The sequence below is a fragment of the Enhydra lutris genome, unplaced genomic scaffold (assembly GCF_002288905.1).
Source record: "Enhydra lutris kenyoni isolate GAN:26980312 unplaced genomic scaffold, ASM228890v2 scaffoldscaffold78, whole genome shotgun sequence".
Lineage (NCBI taxonomy): Eukaryota > Metazoa > Chordata > Mammalia > Carnivora > Mustelidae > Enhydra > Enhydra lutris.
The window spans coordinates 3,577,482-3,590,386 of NW_019154162.1; the positions used below are offsets into that span (position 1 = coordinate 3,577,482).

General features: G+C 57.4%; 1 protein-coding gene across 17 annotated transcripts in view; it reads right to left on the reverse strand.

Annotated features, from left to right (window-relative positions):
- The window catches only part of LOC111160844 (bridging integrator 1), a 54,984-nt gene that overhangs the window by 7,595 nt on the left and 34,484 nt on the right, over positions 1–12,905 (reverse strand). For 5 of the 17 annotated variants that reach the window (XM_022524229.1, XM_022524223.1, XM_022524219.1 and 2 more), the window contains exons 6-11: positions 12,406–12,513; positions 7,563–7,648; positions 7,286–7,361; positions 5,933–6,015; positions 2,752–2,899; positions 1,318–1,446 (exon numbers count right to left, since the gene is read on the reverse strand). In XM_022524229.1, coding sequence (XP_022379937.1) covers positions 1,318–1,446; positions 2,752–2,899; positions 5,933–6,015; positions 7,286–7,361; positions 7,563–7,648; positions 12,406–12,513 — 630 coding nt within the window. Of the gene's footprint in view, positions 1–1,317; positions 1,447–2,751; positions 2,900–4,499; positions 4,545–5,932; positions 6,016–7,285; positions 7,362–7,562; positions 7,649–11,502; positions 11,596–12,405; positions 12,514–12,905 lie in introns of all 17 variants that reach the window. The other 12 variants (XM_022524232.1, XM_022524230.1, XM_022524224.1 and 9 more) reach the window with 5 other exon arrangements.

Here is a 12,905-nt window from a genome sequence, read left to right on the forward strand (position 1 = left end):
GTAGATGAAAACCCAACAAGCTCGTGTAGATAAGTGGCTGGCGCCATTCCCCACTGAGTGTTTACTAGCGCTCTGCATCCTCCTGTCTCCCCCGAGCACAGTGCCAGGGTGAAGCCCTACTCCGGCGTTCCAGCAGCACATTGCCCAAGACGCTGCGCCACCAGGTTTCCTCACGGCTCAGGAGCACCCCTGGACCAGCGCAGGCCACCATCTACAGAGGGGAGTTCGCCTGCCTCCCAGGGCCCTGAGCCAGGGTGTCACCCACCTGCCCACTGTATTGAAAGTTCCTAGTCCTAACTTGGAGTCTTCCTGCTGGGGCTTAAGGCCCACTCTCCCCAGGCTCCTCTGAGCAGAGACCACTGTCCTCAGTTGTCAACTGGCTCTCCCTCCCTCCACACTTACACTCTCTGGCCCTGCCCTTCCCCTCCAGGCATCTGAGCTTGGGCAAGGGAGCCTTCAGGGTGCAGAGCACAGAGGCCCTGGGCAGAGCAACTCTATGGCAGTGCTCCGGAGCAGGGGACCACAACCTGGGATTAGCCAGCCTGCACCACAAGCGAGGACCCTAGTGGGAAGGGCCTTGGCTGTAAGGCCTAGAGACAAGACTCAGAGGGGTGAGCCCAGTGTGGCCTCTGCGAGCTGATCTGACATGTGCAGCCCACTCCCGTGCCACCACAGTGACCTTCTGTCCCTCTGGGGACAGGCATGACATACCTTATGAGCAGCAGCCCTGCTCTATAGCCCAAGCACCATCCCAACTCCAAAGCCAGTCAGCAGCTCTGGGAGCTAAAGTCTAGGTGCCTTGGCCAGACATACCAGGGTCTTCCCAACTGTGTTCTCGCTGCCTCCTCTTACTGCCACACTGCAGCACTCTGCAGACACACTGAACTCCCAGAAGTTTCTGTACCCCTCCTGGCCTACATACATGCTGCTTTCTCTAGGTAAAGCAATGAGTCTCTCACAGCCACCTGGCAAATGTCACCTGCTCCAGGAAGCCTTCCCTGATGGCCTGAGTCCTCCCCCACCTCCCGCTCTGCCCTTTGGCCATGGCAACAGTGGAGGTATGAAGCCACTACTGAGCTGACCGGCTCCACAAGAACCACCTACCTGTGTCCCTGTATCTGGCCACAGTACATGCTCAGAGATGGAGGAGGGAGGATGGATGGAGGGATGGATGAATGAGCAAGGGGGAGGCTCTGGGCCAACCTCTAGGGCCAGATTCTGGCTCTTGAAGCAGAGGCGCAGGGCATGGGATGAAGGAAGAAGGCCATGCACACCCCGAGAGAGCAAGAGAGCTGGGCCGCGGTGGCCGCGGCTGACCTGGGAGGGGGTGGTCACGCTGATCTCAGGGACAAACGTGTCATCAAACAGGCTGAGGATCTGCTCCTGCTTGACCTCCTTGGACGGGGTGTGTTTGGGAGGCGGAGGGACTGGTGGCCCTTTCCGGAGCTGTGGGTCCGCGGGTGAGGGGCCGCACGGGGAGGCCCAGCAGAGCGTGGGGGGCAGGGCGGGGCAGACAGACAGACAGAGACAAAGCCACAGTTAGTCACACCCCAGACTGTGGCCCCACCCAGGCAACTGAAGGAGACGAAGCCAGAGGAATCACTGCCACCCAAGGCACAGACACCAGAATTACAGGACCACCCCCAGAGGGAGATTGAGGCAAGAGGTCCAGAAACAATGTACAGAGTGAGAGGAGGAGAGGAGGGGACCGAGGGGGGAGGAAGTGAAAAGAGAAAGACAGGGAGAGGATAGAAAGGAAAGGAGAGAAAAGGGAGAGCGTGCAGGCTGCCTAGCGGCCCCTGGAAAAAAAAAAACTAGGCTGACACCCAGCTGGGTGAGACACTGTAGAGAGGAGTAGATAAGAAGCCTCCCTCCCAGCCTGGGCTCTCCACCCTCCCTGGACCCTCCTTGCACCTCCCGCCCAAGGAGCTTTGGCTCGTCTGTCCCCTTTGGCAGAGCGGGAGCCAGCGCCTGGCAGTGGGGGACCTCAGGCAGGTAAGGAAACCCCCCAAGCCTCAGTTTCCTCAGATGTTGAGCTGGCCTGGGCCTCACAGAGTCGTTATGAGGATTGAATGGATGAAAATGTAGAACGCACTGGCACAGTGTCAGGCCCAGAGCAAGTGCTATTCAAGTGTGGGCTCTTGTCACACTCTTAACGTGGTTATCCTAATCAGCTGCGGGGCGGGCGATGGCCCACCACCAAGAGGGCTGCTGCCAGGAACTGATGGTAGGAGAAGGCTGACAGCTCAAACAGAGCTGCTGGCCAGCTCCTGGGGACATGACTAAAACCTGGAGAAACTGGCAGGGGTGGGGGCCAGGTTAGGCTGGGTGGGGGCCTTCTGGAAGCTCATGGCAAGTCCCTTTAGCTACTGCACACTCCCCTCACTGAGCCCATTCCCTTGCTGACCCTGTAAAGGTCCTGCATGGCCCCACACCTAGAGAGAAGGAAGGTGAGGAGGAGGGAAAGCAGCCACCTCTACAGATCTCGGTGCCCTGGGGCTGAGGGCCCTGGGAGCCCATAAGGAAAGGAGGAGGAGGAAGTCAGCAGCCCCAAGGGTTAGGGAGAAAGGGAAGGAGAGGATGCTGTGGGGGTAGAGGGAGAGACACAGTCACAGGTGCTCCTGAGAGAAGGCAGGGCACCCTCACTGAGGAGAGCCCAGGCCAGTGCTGGGGATGGAAGACTGGGAAGGAGGGGGACACCGGGAATGCAGAAGGAAGACGAGGAGGGGGAGGAGGGGACAGGGTGCCTACCTGAGATGGGGACTTGGGGAGGGATGCCCCGGCTGTGGCCGAGCTAGGCGGCTCAGGCTCGTGGTTGACTCTGATCTCTGGGGTGGCTGCCGGGGAGCCATCTGGCGGAGGCGAAGGGCTCTTGTTCCCTTTTGCAGGGGCGTTGTCACTGTGGAGGTAAGACCAGAGAGGAAGCCTGATGGAGGGAGGTCACTGCTTACAAGAGGCAATGTAGGAATCCATAGGTGTGCATGGGTTGGGATGTGTACCCCAGGAATCCTTGTGTGAAAACATGTGTCCATGTGGGCATGTGTGTCCACCAATGTGTGAAAAGGAGGGGGTATGTGTGTCCACATAGATTTGCTGTGAAAATATAATGTCCATGTGTGCATGAGTGTATGTCCCCATGCTTGCATGGGAGAAATGCATGTGCACGTGTATCAGAGTGGGGAGAAATGAAGGGGTGTGGGCACAGGGCCTGCCTCAGAGACAGTGACAGCCCCAGGCGGAACTCCAAGCTGGAGGTCTTCAGTCCCCAGGGAAGCCACCCCACAGGCCGCTGCCAGGCTCCACCAGGGAGCCCTGCTCCACAGCACAAGAAAGCCAAACATCCTAGAGGCAAATGAGTCTCATCCCACACGTCACACAGCAGCCCCAGTGCCCAGCCTGGGCCCCACTCCTCAGCCAGCTCCCCAAGGCCTCAGCTGGCCTCCCTGCCTGTCCACCCACTCACACCAGGACACCAACCACTGCCCCGTTCCCAGGGTCCACACTGCCCACCCACTCCGCACCCACACCGCCATCACCATCTCCACACCTTTGTCCCCCCAGGCCCTTTGGGGGAAAACAGAAGAAGCCAACCAGAGGCACAGCCAGAGTGGCTGCTGGGGATGAGAAGGGGAGGTCTCCCAGCCATATGGTTCAGTATAGAACAGAAAACAAGGGCAAACGGTGTGCGTCACCAGCCACTCGGGTGCGAGGGGGCAGAAAATAAAAACGTGTATTTGTCCTTGCATTAGGAAGCTCTAGACCGGCCCTGATGAAGAAGAACCACTGGCCACAGACAGCCGTTTGAATTCATATTCAAATTAAGTGAAATTAACAGTTCAGCGCTCAGTGGCCCTGGCCACATTTCAAGTGCTCACCAGCCTCTTGAGGCGAATATCGTACAGGGCAGCTGTGGAAGGCTACAAAGAGCTAGCGACCACATCACCTCGGGAGCAGGGGGTCAGATGATGGGACAGGTGACAGGTGTGAGGGACATCATGGTCTCGCCTCATCTCTAGTCAATTTGTGTTTCATGGGAATGTATTTGCCTCCTTAGAGCATGTATAGTAACACAGTACACACACACACACACACACACAATTTTTAAAAACCCCACCTGCTACCAGAGCCCTTCCCCTGAGGCTCACCAGGCCTCCTTTCTGGCTACATTCCCTCATTAACCTCCTGGTCTGGGCCACAGCCTGGTGGACACACTGTGGTACAGAGAGGAATAGACTCAGCTGAGCTCTGGCCATGTGCCCCCCTTGCTCCCACCCAACAGCCCCCAAGCCCTCTGCCCCCACAACACACAGAGGACACAGCGCAGCCTGCCGCCCTGCCGGCCCCCTCCCACCAGCAGTCCCACCCATAGCACCGCACGCAGGAGGACAGGTTAGGGGTTAGTGGTACCCTCCGAGAAGGGCTCTAGGCGCATGCACGGGGCCGGATGGCCGGGGTGCTGGCCTCGGACACCCCCACAAGGCAGCACTCGGTGCTGGTACCTGTTCTTCTTTCTGAGCAGCCGGGAGAGCAGTTTAGTTTTCTTTCTGTGGGAACGGATGGGACGCGGAGGCCTTCATTTCGGGCATGAATCATGCCTGATTCAAGGCTGGCTGGCCTGTTCCCTTCCCTCATCAGCAACCCCTGTGCTCAGAGGAGTGCCACAGAGCCAAGCCTCCCCTAATACTCAAAGACCATGAAGAGGGCCTGACCTTGCCCTCAGAACCCCATCACCTGGTCCCTGGCCTCGGCCTGCTTCCAGGTGCCCTGGGACGGAGCTGAAAAAATGAGCAAAAGGAGCAGCCCCAAAATAGAGCATGATGAGCTGGGGGAGACTACCAGCCACCCACTCGTTCCTGTGGTTCAGCACACAGGGGCTCTGGGGGCCCACAGTGCCAGTAGCGAGCGGGTGGGGTGGGAGGGCCACTGGCCGGTGTGGGGGCTGTGAGAGGAGGCAACCAGGCACAAAATGAGCCACCGTGGTCAAGGAGGTTCGCAAAGTTCCCCATGCCCCCCTCAGCTCAGACCAGCCTTCTCCCACAGGAAGCATGGATCCGGCCACCCAGGCCAGCTGCTGCTCGCCACCCTCCTCACCCATCCTGACCCTCCCACCGTTACCCAGAGGCCAGGCGGGAGCAGCGCAGGGACCTGGGAAATGGCCTTCTGGCCTTTATCCCCACCCCCTCCTGGCCCGGATGCAGTCCTTGGCCTCAGCCCCCCTCAGTCACACATGTCCAGTCTTATTTTCGGGGAGAAGAGAGCAGCAACACCCACTACCTTCTCAGTCCTGGGGGATCTCCCAGCGACCTCAGGCACAGATATATTCACCAGTTCTACAGACAGGACAGCGAGGTTCGTCCATGCTCGCCACACTGTGCTGCCACAGGTGCAAGCCAGAAAGGAAGGGAAACCCCAGACTCGCTACTGTTTCCCCTGAGCCGCAGCCAGAGGGCAAGGCACGTCCCCGCTCCCTCATGGCTTCCCCTCAGGAAGCAGGAATCTCCTGGACGCTGGAGGGGCCCTGAGAGGCGGGCCGGGCTGAAGACAGCAACAAGGATGCTTTTGTGGGTATGCAGAACGCCACTCTCCAGGGACTCGCCCTTTCCCAGGAGCAGGAGAGGGGAAAGGTTGCACTGCCTCCCAGCTCTAGGAGGAAGGCTCACCTCCCAGGTGGCTCTGCACCAGCACTGAATCATTTAGTTCCTGGGCCTCCCCTCCAGAGCCGCACAGCGTCCCTGGCTACTCTGACTCCACCAATGGGAGAGGCAGGCCCAGGCTCAGGGCATACACAGACTGCCCAGGAGTGCTCTTTCCCAGTGGGACACACCGGAGGGACGTGGCATGCAAGCCTCGCCCTGGCCTGGCAGGTATGAGCCACCCAGGACCACACCTCCCCCCAGCCATCTGCAGCCGGACCGCAGTGCATGTCACACACCTGGGCTGGGCCTTGACTGTGAAGGTGTTGCTCCCGTGCTGCTTCTCCAAGCTGACCAGCACATCGTTGAGGCTCTCGTTGAGCTGCAGGAGAAACAGCAGGCAGGTGGGCAGTGCCTCTGGGGCCACCAAACAGCCCCACTGTCCCCAGTCACATCCCTGCTTCTCCCACACCCTGGCCCCTTCCTGGCACCCCTGTCCCTGACCAGGAATAAGCTTTCCTTACTCTATCAGTCGGAACTGGGAAACGCACACCAGACCCAGAAAACCAAAGGGGAAAATGGAGGAAATGGGCTCCATTGAGAAATCGTTACTGTTTTGGAGGACTGTCTTTTCCTTCGACTCAGAGAAATTTCCTAAAATGCCTCACACAGCATGTACTGTTTTTAAATGTTTTTAATTGTTTTTGAAAACTAACTTCAGATTCTAACTGTTAAGGTCATTTTGCCAAGATGTTTCCAGGCCACATTATGACTGCCAGAGATTTCACCAAAAGCACAGGCAAGATAAGAGGTTTCCTTTCCTCAAATGCCTTTTTCTGTTTGTTTGTTTGTTTGTTTGTTTGTTTTAATTTTTCATAAGTTGTCTCAAATCTTTAAAGGGAGAAAGGAAAAGAAAGGGAAGACCTAAAAGGCAGGAAACCATGGTCAGGGTGGTGACTCAGGATAGGCCCCAAGCTGCTTTTTCTCCTCCCACTCTGGGCCTGGAATCCACTACCATCACTTTGTTCCTCTGGGGCCAAGAGACAGAGTCAGACCTGCTGACAGCATAGAGGGAAGGGCTGCCAACACTGGGTTTCTCCAACTCTGCTTTGCAAGTTTAATTGCCAGTTAAGTTAAAATGAACATAGCACAACATAAGAATTTAAGCTAATCAGACCCCTTCTTATACCAGATTCTGGCAGATAAAACAGATATGTTTCAATGTCTTAAAAAAGATGAGAGAAAAATTGAGAAAATTCCAATACTTTATTATTTGCCTATGAACTGGGAGAGGGTGCCACCATTCTCTGTCTCTGAGCTCGCTGGGTCAACATTGACAGCTGGAGAGGGGCTGGCTCTGTCCAGGCAGGAGGATTGGACTGGGGACTGGAAGGAGACAGGGGCTGGGCCTAGGGGTCCTGCTCACAGCCTCTCCAGCACTCCAGCTGGGCCTGGACACTCAGAATGGAGAGCTCCTGGAAGGCAGGGCTAAGTGGGACCAGGGCCCAGAGGTGGCGCTGTGGTCACCAGTGTGCACCAAGCCCCAGCAGGAAAGAGGGCACTTGACCGGCCCCTTGTACGCCTCTGCCCCTGGCCGTTGGCACCAGAGCACAGCCCAAGGCCTGAAGTACACAGGGGTCACCAGGACCTACCTTACTCATCTCCTTGTGGAAGTTCTCCTCCAGGCCCGCAATGCTCTGAAACGTGTTCACATAGAAACCTACACGGCTGCGGGAGGGAGGAAGGGAAGCAAAAGGGCGAAGTGAACACACAGATCAGTGCAGACAGCCCAGGAGAGCCGCACCTCCACCCTCCCCAGAGACCCAAACCATGGGAAGGCATGGGGCCCAGTGGACAAACACAGGAAGATACCACCTGAAGCCTCAGGAGGGAGGCCAAGGCTCAGCCCCACGACCTCCCGGGACTTACCTGTTCCACAGGGATGGCAGCTCTTCCTGCAGATCCACGTTCATCTCCTCAAACACTTTCTGGGCTTTGATGAGCTCCTCCTCTGCCTGAGGGGCGGGACTGGTCATTCCCCTCTGCTGGGCCTCAGTCCCAGCCAGCCCAGGCCAGGCCAAGCCCACCCCCAAGACCTGCTGCCCCTAACCTCCCACCCAACACATTAGGACCAGGGCTCTGGGCAAGATGGGGTTAAACCAGATGAGGACACTCAAGGGGATTCCCCATGCTCCCCTCTCAGGACACCTGCCTCCAGGTCTGCTCCAGGAAGGGGAAAGGAGAGCAGCCCATTAGCCCCACGTGGGCCAGGAGAGAGATGAAAAGTGAACAGGGCACTCCAAGAAAGCTCAAGACAAGGGGCCCAGGGCCTGGGGCCCAGGAAGGAGGCAGAGGCAGATCCCAGATCAAGCCCAGCAGGGATTCTGCCCACTTACCTGTAACCCCCTCTCAGGCTAAGCATCAACCTGCTGCCCAGCTCCCTTGGCCTTGCCCTTGCTGTCCCTGCCTGAGTGTCCCTTTCTCAAAGCAGGTCCTACTCTGCCTCAGCCACCTCCAAGTAGGATGTGGCAGCAGTATTTCCTATCCCTACTCCTCTCTCCTCTGTGATCTGTCCCCACCAGCTGGAGGCCAGAGGCAGCAGCTCAGGCACATCCAGGAAAGGCAGGGGAAAGATGGGGGAGAGGGCAGGGCCAGGGGAGGAGGGAGCTAGGCTGCTGGGCAGGATGCCTGTGCTCACCCCCAAAGCCTTCACCCTTCCCGGGGCAGGCCCAGTGCCTTCTGGGCCTGCTCATGCCCACCATCAGGTGGCGCTAAGTCCCCATCCCACAGCCAAAGACTGTAGGGAATAAGGCAGCGGGCTGAAGCTGAGGGAAGGGTAGGGGTGAGTCACAGACCTGGGCAGAGAAGGAGCTCTGCTAGCTCATTTGGAAGGGGCTGCTGGAAACAGTGACTCAGGGGGGGTGACTTGGATTCAGGGTCTGAGTCACAACCCAGGAACGTGGCAGGCCCCGCCCTAGAGAACACTTCCAGCCAGCAACATTACATTCTCAGGCCTTCTGGCAAAGGCAAGCCAACTGGCCAGAACGCCAAACTGCCACAAAGCACAAGATTTCCACGGCCCACCCAGCTGTCCCATCCAGCTTCAGGCACCAGCCCCAGTCAGCCCAGCCTCAGTGACATGGGTGGTGGCTGGAGGAGAGAGAGGCCACCTTCCTCCTGACTACAATTACCTTCAGGTTACCAGAACTTGCTAGAAGGAACATAAGCTCCACACCTAACTTCATAAAATCTAATTTAAAAATTAAAAGTGGGGGGGGAATAAGAAAGAAAAGAAATGTCTGTTTGAACATGCATGCCTGGTGCAGCTCCCACAGAGGATCAGATCCAGAGGGCCTTCCCTGCCTTACCCCACGGGGCATCCTGGTACCTGAGTGGAGGCCACTAACATGAGTCTACAACCCCTAGAACAAGTGACTCCCACAGAGGTAACCAGTGCCAGCGCTGTCACACACCCCTCCGACCCAGCTGCCAAGGGTCTGGCTCAAGGCCCATGTTCCCCAGGAACCTGCCTTGGTCTGGCTCCCATACCCCCAGAGACCACCTCAACATGGGGATTCAGCCACCTCCCCAAACGCTGGCCATAACGCCTCGGATGAACATCCATGACAATGATGACGACAGGGGCACAGCAGCCCACGTGGGTAGCTCAAGCCCTATTCACACACCCAGCGATGCTGCAAAGAACAGGGTGCCTCTATTTTAGTGTTCCTGGAACTCAGGGCCTCTGTCTGTTATTCCCTTTGGGTCCCATTCCTCATATTCGGGCTGTTTCAGAAGCACTTGGGGTGGCAGGAAGTGGGGGGAGAGCTGTCCATTGTTGGGGAGGCTTTGTAGCCGCAATGGCTCAACTAGATGCAGATGGACACACGGAGCAGCCACAACAGGCCACTGACCAGGCTGCAGGGCACCAGGGTCCTGCAGGCAGGTTTGAGGGGACTGTGGCCAGTGTGGAGAGCAGCTCAAGATGAGCCAACAGGGTATGTGGTGCTGGTCAGCTTGAGAGAGCACAGCTTCATCAGGTCACACTCCCTCCCCAAAGTCAATTTAACCAGCAGGACAGGCTCAGGACCCCAGTGCCCCAGCTCACAGCCAGCCAGCTGCCCATGAGAACTCGGAGGGCTGCCCTGCTTCCAGCCAGGCATAAGGCAGGGTGGGGGCAGAAAGAGGATATGCTCAAATAAAAACTGGGTCCAAATGGGAAAGCCAATTTGGCCGAAAGGCCAAACATCTGCAGTCCAACATCCAAAAATGAGATCATGTGTGTTAGCCTCCCTAGTGGCTCCCCTGAGGTAGGGGTGTGGGGCCCTCCCAGCAGGATCCCCCATCCACACCCATCTCAGGAGCCCAAAATCAAACCATAGGCACTACCCCCAAGCCCCTACTGTCCCTGTTTCTCAGGGACAACAAAAATTTTCACCTGGTCTCCCACGAAACCCATTTCAGGGAAAATTATGCAGACACCCTGGCACTGGGTCAGTGGCCCCTTCTCCCTCCAGCCAGATGTCCTGAACTCTACAGGTCAGGCTGGTGCTCCAGCCCCAACTCTTCTCCATTTCCCATGGACCATCTCCCCCAGACTGTGGAGATCCAGGTTACCCCAGCCTCAGGGTGGGACTGTCACCAACTCCAAAGTCAGCCCATAACTATGGCCTAAAAGAAATCAGGCAGCAAGTCAGGTAAGAAATTGGGCCGTGATCCCATGCTGAGCCCAGAGCTCTCCACATCACAGGCATTCAACACATGTGGGTTGAAGATGATGAAATCAGGAGATGGCCCAGAAAACATGGGGCAGCTGCCCAAAGAGAAACCCAACCTTGTGGGTCAGGGCTCCATGGCCCATCCCCACCTCAGGACCATGAAGGGGTGCTGGAGTCCTGTCAGTTTCGCTGGAGAGGAAACCATGATGCAACCTCTCCCAGGGTGTATATAGTGGTCCTCGGACACACTGAGCTCACCCAGACCCCAACCCATCCCAAGGACAGAGGGCTGAGAAGAGTGAAGTACTGTCAGAGTATTAGGACCAGTCAGGAGTTTTGTACAAAGACCCTCCTCCAAGAAGCCCACCAGAACCACTGTGGTGCATAGTTTGCCCTTCATGGAACTCCTAACGGGCAGACCATTTAGGCCCCAGGTCTCAGCATCCCAGCCACACTTGAAGAGCCCTGCCAGGGCTCCCCATCCAGGAGCATCATGAGGGTCCACAGGTCCCAAGGGTCCCTTTGAGCTGGGGATTTTGCCTCTCTGGACAGATTTGTCTCTTTGGTAAATTCTGGATAGCCTTCCAGCTTTTATGAGGCTCGAAGGACCATACATGTCAGGACAGGAGACCTCAGAGAGGACAAATGGCTCAGAGGCTTTCCTGTGTTCCCAGAGGCTAGGATTTCACAGAGTCCCAGGACTACCAGAGACCTGGGCACGAAGCAATAGACTGGGGCCCAACCCAGGTTAACCAGAGCCCCAGGCCTCTCTCAGCACCTCCCCCCCACCAACATTTGACCTCAAGTCTCATCTAAATCAGGCACTCTTTTCGGTTCAGGTCATGATCTCAGGCTCCTGGGATCAAGCCCCGCATCAGGCTCTCTGCTCAGCAGGGAGCCTGTTTCCCCCTCTCTCTCTGCCTGCCTCTCTGCCTACTTGTGATCTCTGTCTGTCAAATAAATAAATAAAATATTTAAAAAAAATCAGGCGCTCTCTAAGCAGAGGCATTTGAAAACGGCCCTGCCCCCCAACCCAGGAGAGTGACTGAGCCCTCCCCCGCCCTGGGCAGCGCAAGACAGGCACCCAGCGCCAAGAACAGGACAACAGACCAGAAGGCGCCAGCACGTGCAAGGTTAGAAGCCAGTGTCACCTGATTTCGGAGCAGGTTAGTTTGAGCTACGAGATGAGCCTGCAGTTTGCCTTGGCACCACTGGGGGGCAGCTTTCTCAAGCAGCGAGACAGGCTGGGGGTGGGGAGGGGAGGTCAAGGCAAAGGAGAGTGGAGAAACAGGAGGGAGATGGGGAGAGAGAAACAGAGACACAGATATTAAACACCAAGTCCAAACGTCCCAAATGCAGTGACAGACAAGCCGGCCACCCCTCCAGGGGTCCAGCCCCCCAGCAGGTAAGATCCCTTGAGGCTAAAAGAATTAAGGGGAGCCTTGGGGAAGGGGCAGAGAAAGGGGTGAACTCCAACTGCAAAGCAAAATGTGAGAATCATTAGCAGGGGCTCAGCAAGCTTGTAACTGCCCCAGGATGGACTGGGGAGGGGGATCCACCCTCAGCCCCTCACTTGTGGACAGTGTGACCAGCTCAAGCCCTGTGCCCTCAAGCTTGTTCCAGCGGAGACAGGGTCACGTCGGCTCCCATGACAGAATTCCACTCAGAGCACGCCAGGTCGGGAGGGGCCGCTCCAGTGAAACCCAAGCCAGGCCTGTTCTCATCCTGGAAAGTGGCTTCAGAGCAGGGCAGAGGGCCCAGGGCCCAGGGCAAGCACCACAGGATGGGCAGGGTGGGCCCTCTCCCAGGTGCCCACAAGTGCTTTTCCCTCACCTGCCGTGGGCCCAGCAGCATCCCCTACCCCACTCACTACCTGGGACTAGTCACCAGCTGTAAACCCATCAGTGAGTGGGGTTGATGATTCCTGCCCCAGGGGAGCAGTGAGACCCAACAGTGCAAAGGGGTGAGGTGAATACGGCCCAGGAAGAAGGCCCCTCCAGGGTACCTGGGTACCCCCCTCTGACTCTCCCCCAGCCCCGCCCTCCAGCCCTTACCTTGGCAATTTTGGCTTCATCCTTCTTTTTGGCGGTTTGGAGGGACTCGTAATGGTGCCGGGCACTGTCATAGTCCACCAGCTTCCGCCCTCGCTTGGCAATGCGTGACTGGAGGACAGACGGCGGTTGGGTGGGGGGAGGGTTGCTGAACAGGGCCTGGCACCCACGCTGGGATGCTGACCCAGGCTGGGCTCAGAGAAACTGGGCTGTGGGCACTGGGAACTGGATGAAGCCGAAAGGCGCAGGGCAATTGACCCCAGGCTCAAAAGCACATCTAATGCATGCTTGACTTGCTTGCTCCAACATTTCTGGAGGCAAAGAGCTCACCCCTTCAAGGCAGCCTATGACCTTGGGGTCCGTCCTTATCCAGAGGTCAAACCACTGCCTTCAATATCCAGACACTTTTGCCAGTACCCACCAGCCATAATGTGTCAACAAGCCTCCTCCCCACCGGACCCCAGGCTTCTCTACTCCCAGGCTAGCACCACTGCCTCCCTCCT